Source organism: Euprymna scolopes, chromosome 5 (genome assembly GCF_053919585.1).
Source record: "Euprymna scolopes isolate OS-2025 chromosome 5, ASM5391958v1, whole genome shotgun sequence".
Lineage (NCBI taxonomy): Eukaryota > Metazoa > Mollusca > Cephalopoda > Sepiida > Sepiolidae > Euprymna > Euprymna scolopes.
In genome coordinates this window covers 34,265,582-34,289,412 of record NC_136486.1, presented here as the reverse complement: position 1 = coordinate 34,289,412, position 23,831 = coordinate 34,265,582, and the positions used below count along the sequence as shown (strand labels likewise).

General features: G+C 34.5%; 1 protein-coding gene across 1 annotated transcript in view; it reads left to right on the top strand.

Annotated features, from left to right (window-relative positions):
• Positions 1-23,831, top strand: part of LOC145276763 (uncharacterized) — a 281,728-nt gene that overhangs the window by 227,279 nt on the left and 30,618 nt on the right. Inside the window, exon 11 of the mRNA XM_080128016.1 lies at positions 10,375-10,554. Coding sequence (XP_079984142.1) covers positions 10,375-10,554 — 180 coding nt within the window. The remainder of the gene's footprint in view (positions 1-10,374; positions 10,555-23,831) is intronic.

The window sequence follows — 23,831 nt, the reverse complement described above, 5'->3', positions numbered from 1 at the left end:
GCTTTTTGTTCACCAAACTCTTACGCTTTCCCGGCTTATTCTACATCTATTTTTTTTTATCTGTGATGTATGTGTATATGCGTATATGAGTGTGTGTGTGTGTATATATATATATATATATATATATATATATATATATATATATTCTTTTCTTTTACTATATTTTTTACGGGACCACTTACCCCTCACTCCTCAACCCCATTTCCTGCTACTCTGAACCCCCTCCCCCACTTGTCTGTATCCCTTTCTTTTACGCACCCCTAATAATAATTATTAACAGTATTTTCATTATTATTATTAGCGGTGGTGATGGTGGAGGTAGTGGTAGTACTATCTTTATTATTACTGACTTGTTTTTACCACTATTATTATTATTTTTATATGTATTTAATTAAATTGTTGTTATTATTATTATCCCCATTATTGCTACCATTATCTTCATTTTTATTATCATTTATTATTTTTATATGTATTTAATTAAATTGTTGTTATTATTATTATCCCCATTATTGCTACCATTATCTTCATTTTTATTATCATTTATTATTGTTATATGTATTTAATTAAATTGTTGTTATTATTATTATCCCCATTATTGCTACCATTATCTTCATTTTCACTGTTATTAACATTAACTTTGAATTTACTTTTATCACAGCTATTGGTAATATTATTTTTAATGTTTATTTTAATGTTTATCTTTATCTTCAATTTTACTTTCATCTTTATTATTACTACTATTATTATAATTTTCATTATTATCTTTCGCACTATTATAATTACTCTAATATTATTTGGTAAATTTTTTGCCGCTCTCATAAGTATTAATTACTCCTCCACTTTGCCTATGTATCCTTAACCTTTTGCATCAAGTTAAACGCACTCATAGTCATTTCCATCCTAATCTCCGACAGCCCCCTTATAATCATACTCCCTATACCATAACAGAAGAAACTTATAAATATATTGCCGCATATTACCTTTCAGTTTTACAACCTTGCATAACCTCTCCCAAATTATAAGCGATTTTATAGCCGCCATTTGCCGTTTAGGTGGCACCAATCAAAATTACCACTCCATAGAAAATAGACACCCCACAAACCGTTAAAATAAATTACCACACAGCAACAATACACCCCCAATTTAACTCTAATACGTATACCCCTGAATCTCAACACCATGTTAAAGACCAGATACAATCTTATATATCATACTATATATAACAAACTTCTCCTTATTTATTTAGAATTCAATAAAGCTTCCCCCAACATTCTATAATTCCTCTTAATCTTTTTCGTCCCTAATGAACCCTACGCTAGACGCTGCATCTTCCCCATGCTACCTAGCACCTTGTCTACTCTTCTGATGAGAAGCATTAGGCTTCGAAATGCCCTGGCATAAAGAGTCACTTCTGTCCCCCAAAATTTGCTTGTATTCCATTATTCAATAAGTGATCCATTCTATATCTACCAATATATAGTTATGTGACTTCATTTCATACTCTCGTTGTCCTATTGTATAAGCTCCAATAAAAATTGTCCTATTATATTAAAAACTATATATATATATAAAACTATATATATATGTAGTAAGTTAGAAAATATGTATGGCAATTAAGTTACACAGAATAGTCCGTGGTTCATCCACACTAGGATAAGCCTGACGAATCCTAGTGTGGATGAAATGCGGAATATTCTGTGTAGCTTAATTGCCATCTAACTTACTACCTAGCTCTACCTATGTATTGAACACTGTTGAAGTAAATACTTAGTTTACACATAAAATTATACTTTTGTATATTAATTTATGTGATTAAATGAAGTAGTCATATATATATATATTGTTTTTAAAATATAATACATGTTTCATCGTCTATGACTCATCAGAGTGGCTGAATCTAGCGAGATTTAAAATCGGGACCTCATGATAAAAAGCCTAAGCTCTTACCATTGGACCACCTTACAAGACTGTTGTAATATATCGTGATTTATGTAGATGTTATTTCATTTGTTTTTGTTTCTACAATATGTTTTGTTTCATCGTCTACAACTCGTCAGTGGCTTAATCTAGAAACACGTGTCAGTGGATAATTATATTTTAAAAATAATATATATGGGTCAAAGGGAGAACCATTCCCAACTCACATTTAGGTAAAAATGCACCTTCATATAAATAATTGAATTCATTCAAAACGTATTGCAAAAACAAATGAAATAACAATATATATATATATATATATATATATATATATATATATATATATATAAAAACTTTGGAAGGATGAGATGTAGGTAAAATATTTTCTCATGTTTTTCCATATAAGGAAAATGGATTCCATACTGTTCATTGTTAAAGTGTTTTTTATTCAATACGCCTGACAAAAGGCTGTTCTTGTGAAAATTTTCAAATGACATAATGTTTGAATTCGTCCGAATAGTCTTGAAACAATTGTAATTAATTAAAAAGGAGGTGATAACATACGATGAACATTAAATTATTATATACATAGATACGCTAATTCAATTTCGTAGTATGTTATAACTTTCTATCCTCCTTTTTAATAAATAGGATCTCCTGATCACCAAAGATGCAATGTAAAAATAAAATTAAATTAAAAATGATGTCGCTTTTGGGCCATATGATAAACTAAAATATACCTTCTTGGTCTTCTGGCTACGATTCAAGGGTAGTATTTGTTCTGTATAAAGATGGTATAATGATATTGTGAGGTTTCCGTTTGTGCCGGGTGTCCATGCAATGGAAATACGTCACAGACTCCTGTAAGAATATTGAAGATAAACCGTAATAACCAGATATATTCTGACACTACGGGCCCTGTCGGTGGGGCATTAGAATACGCCGACTGCCACCTCTGCAGAGAGTAAAAGTCCCTCAATGGGGGTCCTGGATATGACCTTAAACTATATCCAGTGGTGAGGGCCCCAGCTTGTGGGCTTTGGGGAGTGTGGAGCCACCCTTTAATTACCATTGCTTCCAGGTCCACTCTGACCCGGAGTGATAGTACCTGTTAGGGTCCCAACTATGGGTTAAATAGAAACCGACTTGAAAACAAATATTTTATTAAAAAATAAATTTCTTCAAAATCTTTAGATTCGGCATTAAATAACCCGAAAAGGGTTGATATGCCATAAAACAAAAACAACCAACCAACCAACCAACCAATCTGACACTACATTAACCAGATTACTTAGATAAATACTTTTGCAGTTTTAACAAAAGGGTTACAATAATATTATGGGGTCTCCATTTACACTGAACGTCCACAAAATGTCCAGCAGCAATATATTACATATGAAAGATGCCGCTGTGGAATTTCCACAGGTCCTGCTAGTATATATTATTAATGCTTGTCTCAAAAATTCTGAAACATGATTTCACAGAAATTAATTCCAACGAGTTTTCTAGAAAACTAGTATGGATAAGTTAGGGATTTGATTGCTTTATCTCAGGGTTTCCCAACTTTTTTTTTGGTAAATGCCCTCCCTTGAACACTTAGATACCTACTACCATCCCCACCCCCTACATGCGTCGTTACATAATAATGTTAGTAGTAGTGTTAGTACATAATTAAAATGAAAATAAATAATTGAATATTTATATAGTTTATTCAACAAAATTCTACAGTCGACCGTGGTCCTGGATATGACCTAAAACTATATCCGATGGTGAGGCCTCACCTTGCGGGCCTTGGGGAGTGTGGAGCCATCCTTTAATTGCCATTGCCCCCAGGTCCACTCTGACCCGGAGTGGTAGTACCTGTTAGGGTCCCAACTATGGGTTAAATAGAATCCGACTTAAAAAACAAATATACTCCATTAAAAATCGTTCCTCAAAATAACTAGATTCGACATTAAATAACCTAAAAAAGGTTGATATGCCGTAAAACAAAAACAACCAACCAACCAATCTACAGTCGACCGAATGGGAACAATAACAACTATAAATCAAGTGAGTCAATTAATGTATCATAGTATTGCTAATACAATAATCAATAATCAATCAAAATCAAAATAATAATCACAGGAATCGCCAATCAATGTGCAGATTGTTGATGATCAGCAATTGATAAGTCTTCCAGATGAGAAAGACTTATTGAAAAATGTGAATCAGAAATCAATCAGATTCAGGAAACACTTAAGCAACATCACAGGGTGTGATTCTTTTAATTAATTTTTTCCAGTTAAAAATAAGTGTGATGCAATGAATTTTCACATGAATTGTGAATCCCAAAGAAAATGGGTTGAGAAACACCTAGTAATATTCTTATTTGCTTGCCTCTCCATGAGGACAGAGTTGGACACAAGGTCGGTTTTTAATGTGGGGAAAATCTAGCTCCTCCAAAAAGGGACACGCTGGATAGGAACAAAAATAAAAATTGCTTCAATCAAGAAGGATTTCTCCTCCACTGATCGAGGTCAGAAAGCTGAAGTGTAATATAAGAACAGACACTGCACTTTGCTCCAGCCAAAAGGCAAACTCTCGGTCTTTCACTGCTCCCCCCTCCCCTTAAGAATTTCAAGAACCCCTTATATGATAAATTTGGCCATCACCCACCTGAAGTTTTGGAACGCCCCCCCCCACTCAGTTGGTGATACAGACCCTGTTAGGAAACCATGCATCAGCTGTTTCGATTAAACATTCTCTCTTGTTCTTCAATTATTTTTCTAATTTGACTTTCTAATAATAAAGCTGGTTGAAACTGCTTTTATTGATTCCTGTTGAGTATCATTCATTCATTAAAAGTGAATGAGATGAGGATTGTTGGTATTTGTTTCCTCAATATCTTTCTGATTAGAAAAACACCGGATACTTAGGGAGGGACCACATGAAGTTTGCCAACATCCCAAAGTGAAAATGTTTTTGTGGAACGAATTGGATTTGAACTTGGCACATTTATCGGGTTATCTGTGTCATTAACCACTTAGCCACCATTGTTACATATCAGGAACCTTTTATTAGTAGCAATTAAGTTAGCTAATGTGAATTTGGACAATGGTCACATTTAGTGTATATGTGCAAACAGAATCATTCACAGAGATAAGTGATGTAAATTTGAAGCAGGAGCAGGAATCAAAAGCTGTAGATAAAACGAAAATCGGACAATGATGAGTGATATCACATGTTTTGTGCAAGAGAGTTGTCCAAAATGCTGGGGAGATATTGGCGATTGAATAGATCCCTGAAAAGTTTTGCCAGCTGTATATGAATAAAAATGCTTTGGTGTTGATGCGTCGGCAGAATGGAAGTCCTGATATTCTTGTAGGAATCCACAAATGTAGAAATAAAATATCGCATCAGAGTTCAAAATGTATCACCAGTAATTAGGGACTTCAGTGCTGTATAACAACACTGAAGTCCCTAATTACTGGTAATAAATTCTTTTCACCCAGGTGAAAGAAGTAAAAACATATACTGTGAAATCCAAAAACAGTCTGTGACAGTTTAAGAAATTTAAAATCCAAAAGTTCAGAAAGGAAAAAAATATGTTGACAGAAAATCCAACCAAAATCCCTCAAATGTTGGGCTTCATATATCCTGATAGGCCCCTAAAGAATTTATCCATATTTTTTAAAACCTTGTTATTTATATATATATATTTATTTATATAGTGCAAAATTTTGTTGAAAATTCAAAGACTTACGTTTTCTTTTTTATAACATTCGTTTATTTCCTGGATTTTTCCATTACAGCTGTTTCGTTAATGAGTTGGCAATTTTACGATTTATGTTTCCGTAAAAATATCCTGTCCCCACTAACTTCTTCAGATGTTTATCCATTAGATTTTTACAACAAATGGTATATTTTTAACATGCTGGATATTGTATTCGGGTAAAAAGATTTCCACAGACATGCTTCCTCACTTCCTCCATCTCTTGGTCACAATATATATATATATTTTTTGTTATCAGATCAAGTTGTCTGATGATTTTTTACACAGGAATCACAATTTATCAAGACCTGGAGACCTCTCGAGGATAAGGGTTAATGGGTATACATTAGCCAATGTGATTCTGGCGTAGTAAACATAAGTAGTGGGAATTCTGTAAATTGGATTACTTAGGAGAACGGTTCAAGAACTTGTTTATGTTGAACTTGAAAACAATCAGATTGTAGTGAGCTGGAAAGCAAGCAATTGGAAGAGATTTCCACAGGCGTGCAGTTATAAGAAAGAAGCTTTGTTCATGGAATCTACATTTAGATTTAGGCACAGATAAAGACTGTGGGAAATTATTGATAGTGGTTTTGGATAGACGAGTGTTTTTCGCAAAAGTTTGGCAAGGGGGGACCATAGATTGAAGTTCAGCTGAGCACTTGCCATGAAAATAACGATAAAGCAGAGACAGGTTCGCAACGTCTCTTCTGTGGGAAAAAGATTGAAGGGAAGAGAAAGGGGCATCCCTCACTAAGCTACAAAGTCTATTTTGAACTCTGTCAAGGCAGGATATACTGGCTTCCTGACCTAAAATGCACCAAACATTGATGTTATCGCTTTTTTTCCTTCCCTTTTGCAAAACTCAATCATGTTCTACAAAAGCAAAAGCATAAACAACAATCTGCCTCCCAAGAATAGCCAAACTAAGCACCATGAGTAAATAGTTGAAGATATAAAGAACTTAAAGTGTAAAACGTTTTTCTAAAATTACTGGAATTGGCACTAAATAACCCCAAAATGATTGATATGCCGTGAAAGCAAAACAACCTAACCATAATATATTGAACATATAAAAAAGTTGAAGCATAGAAACATTTTTCAAAAAAGATCAGATTTTACATTAAATAACTCGAAAAGGGTTGATATGCTGTAAAAAAAGAATAAATAAATAAATTTAAAAAAAAAAAAAAATCAGTCAAACCTCTCCATCTCACTATATCTTGTTTGATTTCCTTTTGTTACTGAAACACCCACTTTGCCATAAATAATATCTTGGCATTGAGATTGATAACAGCCACATCTATTCATTGTCTTAGCTTGGTCAGCTTGATTATCGTCTCCTGCAGGAGGTGTGAGAGATGAGCAAGCTGGCTAGGGAGTCAAGGTGGGAGAAAATGCCAAAGATGAAGCTGCGGGATTCCTACTTTACTGCAAATTTTTTTGTTTTTAATTTATTCTCTTTACAAGGAATCGAATTATTGGTGCACAGCAAGCCGCAATCAACGATGATGGACTAATGATCGGTGAATCTGGTGAATCTTTGTTCTATTTGAGCACGTCTCGTTTGTCCACCTGTAGAAGTAGACGTTTGGGAGTTGTCGTCGCCATAACAGCTAACCATACACGCAGTCACTAACTGAATCAATAGTCGTTCTAAATTGGAAAATCGGTCGGCAACTTTTGTTGCAGTTGCCATGATGTTACACATACTTAATGCTGTTTTTACGAGCTGGGGGTTAATGGATATAGTAGCTGACTTTGGGATCAGGAATAAACTGTTCAAATCCTAGCGGCTCCATTTTTATTATTTGGATTCTTCGGACTACTGTTCTCATCTTGACTGTGATTTTCACAATGTTTTGGTCGATGTAATCTCCGACCTTCTTCGGGTGTTTTTTTGCTGAACATGAAAGTTTTTCTATCAAACTTCGGAATTTGCACAGAATTTCAAACTGTAAGGACCCGTGGCGTAGTCAATAAAGTACTTGGTATAAAAATTTGGTACTCATGCAGAGAGTGATCTGTGCTGAAATAATAACGTTATTATTTAAAAAGCCATTCTTAACATGGGGAGGGGAGGGTGTCTTGTACCTATTCTGTACTTTAACCTTACAATGTAATAAAAAAAACATATCATAAAACTTTAATTAAACGTGGAAATACAATTTAAAAAATAGCGCGGATCACTCTCTGCATTAGCACCAAAGATTCACTTGTAATTTACACTTTTCTGGAGGTTGAAGGTTCAATCATTGGTGTTGGCAACAATCAAAAATATAATTGTGAATTACTTAGGACTTTTTGTCAGTCATGGTTGACAGAATAAAAGCATCTCCCCTTGGAAATTCCATGGGTGTATAAAATTCATAAGTGGTTCCCAGTCGCATGTATATCCTCATTAGGAGAGATGACGACGTTAGGTTTTTGCAACTCTTGCAGGGAAGTGTCGACGTCTTCCTACATACATCGCCTGCAATTCCCAAATTGGTCACCCATCTGGTACTGACCAGGCTCAATTAACTTTGGTGATCTAACGAGAACCAGTGCGTCAATGTGATTATGCCATACTAAATTCTCGTAGGAGATTTTCGATTAGTAATTCTTTGAGGATGAGCAGTTCTGTGATCTTATGAGAACTGGTGCGTCAATGTGATTATGCTATATGCATACTCCTTCCTGTGGATTAAATAAAGAATTTCATTTGAAATTCGACTTAGATTCCCAAGTTTGACAGAAAGATTCTTGAGTTTGACAAGATACACTTGAAAAAAGTCAGAGGTTACATCAATCGAAACGTGAAAATAACACTCAAGATGAGAATTGTAATCTGAAGAATTCAAATAATGCGAATAATAAATCTTCATCTCAAAAATTAAAAAACATATGAGCAAATCTATTTTAGCTATTTATGTGAGTTTTCCACCTTTTTGCTAGAATGCTACAGGCTTACCTCTTATTTTTATTTTTTTTTTATTTTTTTTTTTTTTGTCACTGTTTTGCTGGAATTTATTTCTCTTATTTTATTTTTTCTTTCATTCTCTTCTGTTTTTTACTCACTTCCTTTGAAAACTGTTGTTCTACCGCTCCAGTAGATATTTCACTGCTGATGCACTTCTCTACCGGTATAAGAGCCAAGTATGTCCAAGGATGGAGTACTGTTGCCACACCTGGGCAGGATAAGCTGCTAGAAGCAGCTTATCCTGCCATGACAGAGTTCAAAATAGACTTTGTAGCCTAGTGGGGGAAGCCCTTTTCTCTTCCCTGCAACCACTTTCCCACAAAAGAGACGTTGCGAGCATGTCTCTGCATTATTATTTTCATGGCAAGTGCTCGTCTGAGCTCCAATCTATGGTTCCCCCTGTCCTGACTTTCACGAAAAACATGCATTTAGCTGAAACCACTATTAATAATTTCCCCCACTCTTTATCTGTGTCTAAACCTAAACGCAGATTTCATGTACAAAGTTTCTTTCTTAGAACCGCATGCCTGTGGAACTCTGTTCCATTTTCCTGCTTTCCAACTTACTACAATATGGTTGTCTTCAAGTCCAACATGAAAAAATTCTTGGTGAGCCCTCCCCTTCAGTAATTCAATTTACCAAATTTCCACGACTAACGATGACTACAACATATTCGCCTTGTCCACTGTGCACTCATTAATCCTTACCCTCGAGTAGCTTTTGGGTCTTGATAAGTGGTGACTCCTTTGTAAAAAAAAAAAAAGATGTTAATTTGTTTGTTCAAGTGGTATTTTGTCAAACTTGAGAATCTTTCTATTAAACTTGGGAATCTGCACAGAATTTCGGATGGTACTCCTTAGTTAATCCAAAGAGGTAGCATGTTCTCATCCAAACAGCTGTAGAAGTCTTAAGTAAATCACAGTTGTATTCTTATATCGTATCGCCTGCACTGAGAATTGAACCTTCAAAAGAGTGTTACTTTAAATTGAATTTTACCAATTACTTTAATTTTTACACCATGAGTCCTTGCAGGCAGAAAGATTCTCGAGTTCAACAAGGTACACCTGAAGAAGGTCGTAGGTTACATCAACCGGAACATTGTGTGAACAAAAGATGAGAAAAATAGTTCGAATAATACAAATTATCAATCCTCATCTCAAAAATTCAGAAACATAAGTTTTTGTTTACCATGATTGATATTTTAAAAAACAGTTTTTTTATAAGGGAGTCACCACTTACCTAGGCTCGAAAGCCACTCAAGGTTAAGGGTTAATGAATGTAAGGTGGTAGTTCAAAATCGTTAATGGTGTAGACTGGGAGGTATTTGGATTATTTAATAGAACAGCTCAACAAGAACTTGTTTACATTGGACTTGAAGATTACTATATTGTAATCAACTTGGAAACATTTTTATCTAAATTCATTGTAAAATTTGGCACTACTGCAAGTTCTGGACTGTGCTGAAATAATAATGTTATTATTTAGAAATCCATTCTTAAAATGTGGATGGGGCTTTACGTTCACCTAACAATTTAATAAATAAAAGATACTGTAAAAATTAAATTGAACTTGAAATTCCTGTCAAAAAAAAACAAAAAAAAACTAATGCAGTTCATAAATTGCAGAAGTATCTAAAATCCTATCAATATGGAAAAGTATTCTTTGCAAAATATTTGTAAAGTGATTCGTATTTTCTTAACTTAATATGTCAACACTTATCAAGGCCAAAACTTTTTTTCAGATTGTCTTACTGCTGATAAACGCATCACTGTGTGTGATGCTGGCCTGCTTAGTCAGATGGAACTCCCACAAGTCGGGTCTCTGGTAGGTGTCGAAGTAACTGCCGTGAGTAGTCCAGTCCAGTTCTATGTTGTATTTCCATGGGGAACAGAATCAGTCAAGAATCTAAATAGTATGCCAGGTAAGATTATATTGATTTAATCTCTTTCTCTCTTACACACACAAACACACACACATATATATATATATATATATATATATATATATATATATATATATATATATATATATATATATCCGGCAGATTTTAAATGTCAAGTGGTATGACTTTGTCAGCAACAGGAAGATCTTATCACAAGCCAACATCCCAAGTATGTATGACCTGCTCATCCGGAAAAACCTGAGATGGGCCGGGCAGGTAAACAGAATGGAGAACTCCCAACTACCAAAACAGATACTGTTTTCACAACTGGAGGATGGGGTACGAGGCATAGGCAGACCTAAGCTCAGGTTTCGTGACACCGTCAAATGAAATCTAAAGAACAGGTTGATCCCTACTGGAAGCTGGCAGACCCTCAGTCGCGACCGTGACAAATGGAGAATGATGGTTCACAGGAAGTTGTCTTCGGACATGAAGGACAGCACATGATGATGATGATATATATATATTTATTTAATTTATTTATACAAACATTGATAGCTATGCATGTGCATACATGTTTCTGTAATCACCCGTTATTAGAGGGATTATGTCTTCAGGCCATGAATTATGAATTTCCCTCGAAAACTCAAACTCAACATACAAAAACATTTTCTTATATCACTTACAAAAATAGAATCTTGTCTTAGAATAGGGGTTCTCGTGACGACGACCGGTTCTACGCATGCGTCAGATGACATCATGACTTGATTTACTTTAAATAGTTGAAAAACTGACTAAATTTCATGTACGTCATGTTAGGTCAGTTAGTTAATGCGTTGGTTCATTATCTAAACGTTTTGGGTTTGAATGGTGGTGTGAGATGTCTTTTTTTTTTTGATTTTTTTAAATTTAAATATTGAACCAGTGTTATTTAAGCCATTTTTCACGTAACGATCGTTTTTCTATTTTTTTTTTTTTACTTCGCTTATCCACCCCCGACCACACGCCCAAAAACACTGATACCCACCGATTTTTTTTTAATTTTAATATCGAAACAGGCTTATTTAAGCCATTTTTCATGTGTTCGTTTCTGTTTTCATCATTCGTTTGCCTTACATTAGTTTTTTTCGATGTTTTGATTACCCCCCACCGCTTAAGTTTTAACGTTGTTTTCTCTTTTTACTTCACTTATAACAAACAAACCTACGTCGTCGTAACGCTCGACGACTTCCATGCACCTGTCAATTTGGTTCTTAAATAAATTCAAAAATCTTTCACTAACCCATTCTGCTGGCCGATTTTATTTTCAAACTTCGCCTCAGGGCTTCAGGTTCGATCCTAATCGGTTTCTTTTTTATTTAACACAACACACACCTACAAACACCTAGGCAACGCCGGGTACCCCGCTAGTACACCATAAAAAACGATCTGTGTAAATTAAAAATCGATCATTTATCTCAATTATTTTTTTGCAGCAATCTAATAGTTTTACGGTGCTAATTCTGAAATAAGCACAAATCTGTACTTAGTGCAAGTATACTGTCCATGGTAAAAAAAAAAAAAATTTTGGTAGAATATTAGCATTTTTATTATTTCTTTTAATCTATTAATCTTTTACTTTTAGCTTTATAGCATATAAATTCTGCAGTTTAATCTCCGTATATGTTTTGATTGCAAAAATTCCCCTCTGGATCAAAATAGGTTTGCAACAACAGATGCCAAATACTAATGTATAATGTCTACACTATTATAACTTTAGAACAACATTTTAGACATATTTAGTCGTTATATTAAAATCCTAAATTGTATCCTAGAAGTACCATCATCACAGTCTCCCCATCTTTAAAAGAAGTAGTTACTACTTTTCCCTCTAAATCTAAAGCCCTCATACTGTCACCAGTGAACACGGAGAACTAATATACACACTGCCCTGTCTACCTTCATAACTGCTCATAAACTAATACACAAGACATTACCTTTCATTTTTCTGTTACAAAAATAATAATTCCTCCCTTATACAGTTCCGGCTATTCTCATTATCTGTGAGTTGACAAATTACTTGTTCAGGAATACACATCTTAAATAAACGAACATGCTAGACCTTAAGACATGGCCGCTCCCTACTCTACATCATTTTTACCTAAAACAAACCAATTTTTTTTTTGTTCCTAAATATAATACTTCGTTTACTGTATTATATATATTACACTTTTTTTCTGCATAAACAAGCAAGAATGTAAGCATGAACTTGGAGGTTTTACAGAACAGCAAACAAGCGAGAGACTATGAAAGCAAATATACAGAGATAGAAAGAGAGGAATATCATCATCATCGTAGCCATGCTAAACTTTTGTAATCATTTTATTTACGTTGCAAAGTCATTCACAGCTCTCGATACGTTTTGAAGGCCCATAACATGTTTACAATAGGTCAGACAACTAAAGTGTTTCGTTTTTCTTCACCTTTTCCTCTTAGTGTTACACGTTCAAGCCTGGCTACTGTAAATACTTTTTTTTTTGTGCTCAAAAAGGTACTCTATGCTATTTTAAAAAATTCTAAGGGCTCACAGGTAATAACTAATATTAAATTTTTTGCTTTTATTTTTAAAGGCAAATAGGTCACAAAGCAAAATATTATTGTATTTTGTTTTTATGCATATATATTGAAAAATATTTTTGTATACTTTAAAAACTTATAACAAATGTTAAATGTTTTCTTTTTAAATGCAAATAGGTCACAAACTTCAATAACTTGTTTTTGCTTAATTTCCCTCAATTTTATTTTCTAATGGGTATATATATTGAAAAATGTCTGTGAACAATATTTCTTCCAAAATTATATCAAATTTCTGTTTCAGTTGTCTTAAATTAAAATTTAAAAAGGTTTACATTGTTTAAAATTATTAAGTGTTCTATTTATATTGTTTATAATATAAACAAAATTTTATTGTTTAAAATAATAGTTTATTTAAAAAAAACGCTTTGTTTATAGTGTTTCTTTTTTTTAAAATACTGTTTACATGTTAATGTACAGGTGACTACAAGAATTTAGTTTGTTTTAAGTGATAGAGGGGTCGAGAGTATTTTGCCACCTAAACTCCAGTCTTGCCAACATAAATACCATACCTTGAACACCATGGTTCAACCGACACTGCAACCACCAAATTTTTTTTATCATTCATAGTATTTGCACGTGGAAATCATGACAGCGATCATCAAAGTTACATTTCGGGCAAATATTTTGGCAAACACACCCCCACTCACAAAATGGGGTGTCTATTCCAAAAGCCGTTTTTAACATAGTGAGGTTGTGGGTGTCCATTCCGAAAGCCGTTTTTAACATGAGGAGATTGTTGATTGGGCTACAGCAACAACAACAAGAACGCCTGTACTTTAATTTATTATGCAAAGGGGGGGGGGCATGTTACCACCAGGCAACGCCGGTTAACGGGTTCTGCTAGTTAAAAATAACTATCAAGAATTTAAGATTATGATATTAGAGGAAGAGAGAGATCACCTCTGTAAGGATTATTAGATGTTTGCTAGGCCTCTAACAGCTTTTTTCTTTCCTTAGATCACTTGCTTTTGGAATTCCATCTCTGTTCCCTGTTTTTGCAATTGTATTCATATGCAGAAATTTAAATATAAGGTGAATAAATATCTTGTTGCACAGGCCTTCCCCTCCCCCTACTTAGGATTTCCCCTATTCATCTCATTGCTAATTACAGTAGCATTTTACATATCAGTGGCAATATGCCTTGTTCGTGTTTTAGGCGAATTAAAGTTTTTTTTTTTTTAAAAGTGGGGGGGGGCAAGGAGATCATGAAAGCAAGGATTAAGAATGAATTTGAGAGAAATAAGTATTAGTGAAGACCTTGTCAGAGATAGGTTGATTTGGAAGTTAATCTTTAACTTACTTACCTGGCATAGCTTAAGTAGACATTCATACCAGTCAGAATACGTCCTTGAATATCAGTCCAACAGTGACTTTGTTGCAGTCAGGTTGAGATATGTATCAGTCTGATCTTAAGAGGTCAACCTTCCTAGGTTTTATCTTCTGTCTAAAGAGGGGATAGTTTATTGCTAATCACCTGAGAATCCCTCTACAGAGGAATGCCAATAGGGCTGCTCAGGTATATTTTGTAGTAGAGAATGTGCTTGTCCTAGTCTGCTGGCTTTTCAAAACCACACCTGAACTTTTCTAACCTCCTGGGGAGGAGGTAAATAAAATACTAACCTATCTGTCAACGATTTCCCTTATTCTCTGCTTGTGCTTAAAATTGAATGAAAATTCCATGAGCAAAGTTTCTTTCCTAGAACTACCTGTCTGTGGAATGCGGTACTGTGCTGCTGCTTACCAGCTGACTATAACATAGCTGTTTCCAAATCTAATGTAAACAAATTCTAGTTGAGCTAGCCTCTTGATCAAACACTGCCCAAGTTTTACCATTACCATTCATCAGTGTTGTCTCATTACTCACCTGACAACTGTTAACCATTATCCTTAAATGGCTTTTGGCCTACCCCCTCTTCAACAAAAAAATAAAGAAAGGGACAATAAACAAAATGTGATGGGAGAAATTTCAAAATTACTGTAACACTCCAATTATTGAAATAGCATTTTTTAAAAATTATAACTAGCCTGGGTGTCCAGCGTTGCCCAGGTGTTTGGAGGTGTGTGTTGAGCCAAAAAAAAAAAAAGTGGTAATAGGCAGGCAGGCTCGAACCCATACCGTGAAGGAGGAAAAGAACGCGAAAAAAAAAACGTGACGCCTTTGCCGTTGTGTCCATCGCCAAACCGCAAATTGCCGAAGGTTGAAATTAAAGCTAGTATATCGAAAAGAGGGGATGACTTTTGAAAATATTGGCAAAAAAAGCGACCCCCACCAAAGTGCATAATTGAGGGTGAAGGAATTAATGTTTTTAGCCAATTTTTTTATATTTGTTGTCCAAAGGGTTGGGCTTCAAAATGATATCGATCTCATGAAAATCTGTCGCCGCTGTCGAAATTTTTAGGCAGACATGCAAACATACATGCATACATTTAAACAGACAAGTGAGATTTATATTATAGATGGCAAAAATAGATTTATTATCTTGTGATGTTTTGATAAATGTTTAAAATCTATTTGGTCATTTCCCCCTACTAAAGCAAAAACATACCACTAGATATATTGTAACGTTACCCACGTTTACACACTGGACTCGCATGTTGTATGCAGTCTATGTTGCAAAGAATAGGAAAGATGAAAGACCTTTAACACAGGTTTCAGGTTTAAGAAAGACCTTTATTCTTAATTCTCCCACCACGTGTGACTTCTCATTACATCTGTAACATAACCCACATCTTTAACATGCTCTCAATAACGTGCTCTTTCCTTTTTATAATCTTTTTTTTTTTTTTTATGGTGACATCATTTCACATTTTAAATACATTTGCATACATGCGTCTACGCTCTGTTTCAATATGGTATGGTTCGACTGTGTTTGACTTTCAAGAAACATTTGTATCAAGGGCAAAAAAAATGGTTTGGATTTTGAGTCGTTCAAATTCTGTACATCATCTTTTCAATTTAAACCAATATTAGTTTCGGTTCTTTTCACCACTAAATCCTTCGCTTCTGTTTATTTTAGTTCTTTTGGTTTGGATTTGAAGAAATCAGAATGCCTTTTGATTCTGAGCCGAGGTTGATTAACCTGCAAAGATCAACATGTTCTAACGATTTTTACTTTGATTTGAAGCTTTGTCCATTCACTCTCTACAGCTTACCGACGACTCGGTGTACAAAGCGAACCTAGCTTTCTTCTCTTAAGACTTTGTGAACAGATCTTTGAAAACATCCTGTAATGGTTAAGACTTTTTAATTAAATTTTGTATCAATGCGGTAAGTTTATCTGATCTTCTAATGACTAAATGACTGGCCGCCTCCTCCTCCTCCTCTGCATGATCTCTCAAAATTTCATTATTTGTAATTTACCTAAATCTTCTTAGTTATAAAAGCAACGTCCTAAAACTTTGTCTCAAATTTCTGTATAGAAGGCTAGAGCATACTATGAAATCTCCTGTGCCGAGTTCAAATCCTATCAGATCTTTCTTCTCAACTTGGCTAATTTCAAAATCTCGAATCATTTCAGTCAGAACCCCCAATTTAGAAGACATTTGCATGTGCATAAAGTATGTTTGCTGGTGCATCAACCACAAACCCTTTCCTTCTTGCACACTGGTGCTACCAAATCAGGCTGTGGTAAGATACTGGTTTACTAACTTAAAATGCACCAAACATTGATGCTATCGTCAAGGGAGTGAGTTCCATGTAGAAACGTTGATTTTATTTGAATAAAATACGCATCAAATGTGCTTGAAAGCCAAATCACAATGTAATGTAAGGAAAGAAACAAATATTTTACTTGTTTGAAATTTATAACATAAATATATTTTGGAGCTAAACTCCATCCTCAGTATGTTGTTTTCTTTCTTTTTGTTTTGTTTTCTTCTTTCTTGCCATGTTGGAAAGTTGGAGAAAGAAAACCCTGTTTGTAAAAAGCCATGCGTTGTATCTCGGCGGTTGTATTTTGAAATATTTGAACAGTGCGTATGGCAAGAAAGAAGAAAAGAAAAAAAAAGAAAGCAAACAATATACTGAGGATGGAGTTTAGCTCCGAAATATATTTATGTTATAAATTTTAAACAAGTAAAATATTTTATTATTTTCCTAATATTACGTTGTGATTTAGCTGTCTAGCACACTTGATACATATTTTATTTTATTAATGCTATTGTTTTGTTTTTTCTTTTCTCTTTGCAAAACTCAATTATGTTCTGTAAAGTCTTAAACAAAGGCAGCAATTTTCAGTTTAAAATACCAAACCAAACCTAACACTATGAATAAATATTTTTGGAAAATGTAAAGAACTTGGAGCATAAAAACGCTTTCCAAAATTACTGGATTCAACATTAAATAACTCAAAACGGCTTGATATGCCATAAGACAAAACAAGCAAACCAAACATTATAAATAAATATTTGAAGATGTAAACAACTTGAAGCATTTGGGTATTCATTTCGTTGCGGACTGTTATCCTCATCTTCATAGTTGTTGTTGTTGTCTCACACGAATTCGTCAACACTATACAAGGCTACAAGTTTAAAAGAACTCTTTGATAAAGAAAATCCTAAAACCATTCTAAATTTCTTAAAACAAGCAAATCTTTACCATAAAATATAAAAACCATCAAATAACAAACGACACCAAAACATTGGCCGAATATACCCAGCGAAAATCGATTCTGAAAGTATTTAAATCTTGTATACAGCATTAAATGACCCAAAGAAGGTAGACATGCTGGTCAAACAAACAAACAAAACCTCTCTCCAACAGAAGAGACATTGCGAGCCTGTCTTTGTTTTATAGTTATTTCCATGGGAAGTGCTCGTCTGAGCTCCAATCTGTGCCCCCTCCTCGCCAATCTTTCACAAAAAACACCCGTCTATCTGAAACCACTGTCAATAATTTTCCACACTCTTTATCTGTGCCTAAATCAAAACGTAGATTCCATGAACAAAGCCTCTTTCTTAGAAGTGCACTCCTGTGGAACTTTCTTCCGTTTGCCTGTTTCCCACCTGACTACAAGTTGGATGTCTTCAAATCAAACAGAAACAAATTCCTGATAAATCGCCGCCTTAAGTAATCTACTTTATCAAATCTCCATTACTAATGATTACTACGATATTATCCCATTGATTACTGTACACGCAATAACCCTTATCCCCGAGTGCCCTCCGGGCCTTGATAAGCGGTAACTTCCATGTAAAAAAAAAATAAATAAATAAAATAAATATTTTAAAAAGTGAGCATTGGTTAAAGATAGTGGTTTCGATCCTACCTGAAGTAGGACAGAGGATTAGTTGGCCCAAACGTGGTGAGCAACAACAACTATGGAAGGCAGTAATTAATGGGGAAACCGTTACAAGATTCAGCATTCCTATCCTGTTGCAATTAACCACCTGAAGAACGCCATGAAACGTGGTGAAATAACAACTATGAAGATACGGATAACAGTCCGCAAAAAAATGAATACACAAATTATAAAGCCTCATCTCAAATACCCCCCCATTATAATAATCTATAAATATAAAAGCGAAAATGTATGTATGTATGTATGTGTGTTCGCTTTTTCTGTGTGCCTACAAAAGGCTTCTTTCAGAGAAGCGGTCGCTCGCTTCACAACTTTTTAAAACTTTTTATATCACATACAAATCGTAATATCTCACAATTAACAACGAAGCTTGCCTGTCTATTTAATTTGCTCGATTTCGGGAAGATAAATATTCAATATTTGTCGCTCGCCGCATGTGGGTTAGTCTTTTTCCTATAACATCTTCGGGGTGGGGAAAAAAAAAAGCGTTCAGCAATAAATGAATACTATCCCGCAGTCAAAACTTGACCTCATTTAAAACGGGCACCTGCTAAATCCAACTAATTAAATAAATTCAAACGTGTTTCCGCTAGCATCTTGCGGTGGGGCAATGGTTAACGTCACACTTTTTTTTTTCACATTTTAACTTTGCCTCAACGGTTCAGGTTCGATCCTCATACTTACTTTTTTTTTTTAACCCCCCCCCCCCCCCACACACACACACACACACCTCCAAGCACTTGGGCAACGCCGGGTACCCCTCGCTAGTAATAATATATAACTTGAAGCATGAAACTTTTTTTTCCAAAATGACTGGATTCAGCATTAAATTATCCCTAAATAAAAACAAGATAATCAAACCTTGTTGGTGTTTAACAACCTTTCAACCATTATAAGGTCATCTCCGATCAAAGCTTTTATTTATTTATTTTTTTTTAAATAGTCTTTACAATGTTTCTTTTTGAAGTTTTTATCATGCAGGAAATTTTGATATGCTTTTTGGTGGTGAAGGGTATAATTTGGATCTTCTGAAGAGTTTTTAACAAAGACAATTCAAATTTCTATTCAATTAGTATTTGTTAGATGTTATTTTGTTAATACTGGAATTTTTTTTTAATGTTTGGGCAAATTAATTTTTTTTAAAAATCCTATTATTTGAGAAGTTGTATTTTCAAATCTTGAAGAGGATACGAAAAAAGAATGTCTAACCTAATAAGTCTTGCACTATATATGGCATAATCACGCTGACATCGGGTTCCGTTAAATCACTGAAGTTAAGCATCATTGAGCCTTGTCAGTGCTAAAATGGGTGACCATTTGGGATTACCAGTGAATGTATGTCCTCTCCGCTTATCTCAGCATTGTTTGTAATCATTCTGGACTTGCCACTGGAATTAGGCAGTGCTGAGTCAAGAGAGGTGAGGTTGGAGATTGTATGAATCTTGCTTCACAATTGCACATGAAGGCACTCTTACCAGGCATATCCATTGTCTCCTAAGATATAACGGAGGCCATTAAGTCTTATACTATCTACTAAACTCCAGCCTCTGTCACATCACTGCACTTGTTTTATAAATAGTTTCACAGATGAACTTACTGCATTTATACCTGTACCTGACCAGCAGCAAAATCTCACCCCTTTTACTGTAAATGCCGGAAGATGTCCTATTCTGATACCTTTTTTTGTTCGGCCGTTTGCCTTTGGAATTTCCTTCTGGCTCCCTGTTACCCTGATCATGCCAACTTGCATAAATTTAAAGGCAATGCAAACAAGCATCTTGCTACCCAATTCCCCATCCACCTATAAATCTAGCACCTATCATAGTAGCTTTTATACATGAGTAGTGATGTGTCTTGTTTGGGGTGAATCAAAATTATATATATACACACTAGCTGGCTGCCCAGTGTTGTCTGGGAAATTTTTCATGACACTCTCCCCATGCATGACATCATTTCTATGATGTCATAGCATATCTAAATACATATGTCATCCATGTGAGCAAACAAACAAACAGGAATAGATATATATATATATATATATATATATACACACACACATACATATGCGCGACAGAAAAGAATAGACACTAAGATAAATATTTTTCCTAAGATTAATATATGCTGCTTTATATTTACAAATAAGAATAGTGCTGAAATAACTTTGAATATCTCATTCAAATTTCATCCGACAACATTAAAGCATGCCATGAAGCAAAAGAGCATCAAATCTATCAGATTTTCTGCGAGGGCGAATCTTGAGTCAACATGAAGGCAGTCTTAGTCAACGCAAAATAACAGTATAACAAAATAACAATATCCATTTCTAGTGTTAATAGTGATTGTGCAATTCATAAGAGAGGACACAGAGTGCACAAAACTTCATCCAGTTCGCCCCGGGCCCTCTGAAAGAACCTTGTGTCTTGTGGAAAGAAATGTTGAAGAGGATTCTCGGTTCAAAGCCTCCAACATTGCAACACAAGCTGATGTCACTCCCAGAACAGCTGTTAGGTATCTTCGCAAGCTGGGCTACTATGGTAGAGCTGCGAGAAGGAAACCTTTTCTTCGTCCTGCCAATAACAAGCGCAGAAAAGACTGGACTCGTGAGATGGTGGAGAAACCTATGACATTGTCGACCAATGTTATTTTCTCTGAGTCACAATGTGCATTATTTCCCAACAGTGGAAGGTATGGAGACTCCATCAACAAGAGTTTGACTTAAAAAGACTGCAGCCAATGCTGAAACGTGGGGTTTCTCAGTTATGGTATGGAGTGCAATATGAAGTGCTGGTCGCTCAGACCTGGTGGAGTGCGAAGGAAATATGTTTCGATATTACATAAAGGACTCCTACCAATATTCTCAAGTAGTAAATTGAACCAAGTTAACTCGCTATTTATGGAAAACGGAGCTCTTTGTCACTCTGCTAGGGCGACACAACATTGGTGGAGCCAAAATGGGATTAATAAACTATCATATCCAAGTTAGTCCCCAGATATTAACATAATTAGAAACCTTTGGAATATATTAGGCCGGAACCTTTGCAAAAAGGAAAGGAAACCAGCTTCTAAGCCTGAAATTTTAGGATTGTGTCAAACATGGCAAAAAATTTCTCATGATGATATTCGTCAACTGATCAATGCCATACCTAGAAGGGTCATAGCATTAAAACAGCAAAGGGAATGTCGTCTAAGTATTTATTAAATTGATGACCATTTATTTTTTGATTTTGTTTTATAAATTATACTTTTATTGAAATAAACTGTTTCTATGTTTATTCTTTTCTGTCATGTCTGTGTGTATATAATGATATGTATCTATAAAAGTGAAATTGTCTACATTTCCCTACCAAACGACTCTGTCAATTTTCGGTCTTCAGACTCGAGAGTTGACATAAGGGGTAAAATCTTTTTAATCGGTTTTTGGACAGAAATTTGGTTGTCAGGTCAAAGTTCAACAATTTGACCTTTAAAAACTCTACCAAACTCCTCCACCAATTTTGGGTCTAAACACTTGAAATTTTAATTGTAGTTTACTTTTTAATTTGATTTGAGATCAAAACGATGAATGTTAAGGGGTCAAAATTGGGGTCAAATTAAAATAAAAAAAAAAATTGATCTCTGTGGTCTCTATCAAATTACTCGGCCAATTTTTGGTCTAAGCATTTGAAATTTTACATAAAGGGTATTCAGAGATAGGGCAAGCTTTTTAATCGGTTTGGGTTGAAAATTTGAGCTATCAATATATAAATGTATGTATGTTTGCATGTCTGCCTAAAACTTTCGACAGATTGATGGATTTTCACAAGATCAGTATCGTTTTGAAGCTCGACCCTTCAGACAACAAATACCGAAAAATTGGCTAAAAACATTAATTTCTTCACCCTCAGCTAGGCACTTTTCTACACGGAGGGTTGCTTTTTTCACCGATATTTTCGAAAGTCATCCCCTCTTTTCGAGTGTCTAGCCTTAATTTAAACCTACGTCACTTCCGGTTTGGCAGTGGTCATGACAGCAAAGACATCACATTTTTTCCTCCTTCACGGTACGGGTTCGAGCCTGCCTTCCTACTACTACTTTTTTGCTCAACACACACCTCCAAACACCCGGGCAATGCCGGACACCCATGCTAGTATGTATATATATATATATATATATTTCCCTCAAACCTCTGGTCTTGATAGAGGGAAGACTAAAACTTGCTGCTATGATTTAAAATGATCTGAAATAACAGCAAGGGGAGACTTGATTCCAAATATTTCGCATATGCTACATCTCCCCTCTTTTGGAAGTAGGATACGCTTATGAATATCTCCAGTATCAAATAATTCTTCTACACTGTAAAATTTACTTTATGTATGAAAATCAAAGCGGGGAGATATAACATATGAGAAATATTTGGGATCAAGTTTCCCCTTGCTGTTGTTTCAGATCATTTGAAACCATAATGGCAAGTTTTAGTCTCTCCTCCATCTCTGTTCCATTTTCCTGCTTTCTAACCGACTACAATATAGTTGTCTTCAAGTCCAATGTGAACAAGTTCTTGATTAGTCGTCCCCTTAAGTAATCCAATTTACCAACTTTCCACTACTAACGATTACTACAACATTTTTCCATTGGTTACTGTACTCTCATTAACCCTTATCCTCGAGTGGCCTTTGTAGCCTTGATAAGTGGCGACTCCTTTGTAAAAACAAAAAAAAAATTTCTATAAACATATTTAAAAAAAAATAATCTAGTATTAATAAAATAACATCTAATAAACAAATACTAATTAACTTGAATAATTGAATTATTTTGGCACCAAGCAAAAAAAAAAAAATGTTAAAAGCCCTCTTCAAAAGATCCAAATAATATTCCCCCACCATCACTACCAAAATCTAAAATTCAAACGATTACGTATGATGTATAGTCAAATCCTACAATGAAAAAGAAAAATTTTTTTTTTACTTTGAGAAGGAAATTTTGATTTCAAAAACTTCGATTAAAATAATTTTTATTTATTTTAGTAAACACATTGTTATAGTTTTCTTTATATAAAAAAGTTATGAAACCATGTTTAATGAATTAAAAAAAGTTTAGCTTTTTTATTCATTAAAAATTTAAAAAAATTTTTTACTGTTAATTTCCCTTGTCTGTAAAATAAATGTTGGCTATAAATTATAAAAGCATGTTTAAAATTTTTCTTTAAAGATATCACCGTAAAATAGGGATAGATACAAAAGTATTTACTCATTTTCGGAGAGTTTTTATGGCATACAATTGTTTCGGCCTTCAGTATTGTCATATAAGAATATAACTGTTCATGAAATTAGAAATTGTACAAACTTGGGCTTGATTACCACATTAGAAAAAAAACAATGTTTCAAGTTTTTCAGCCAATAAGTAGAACTTCAACAACATATA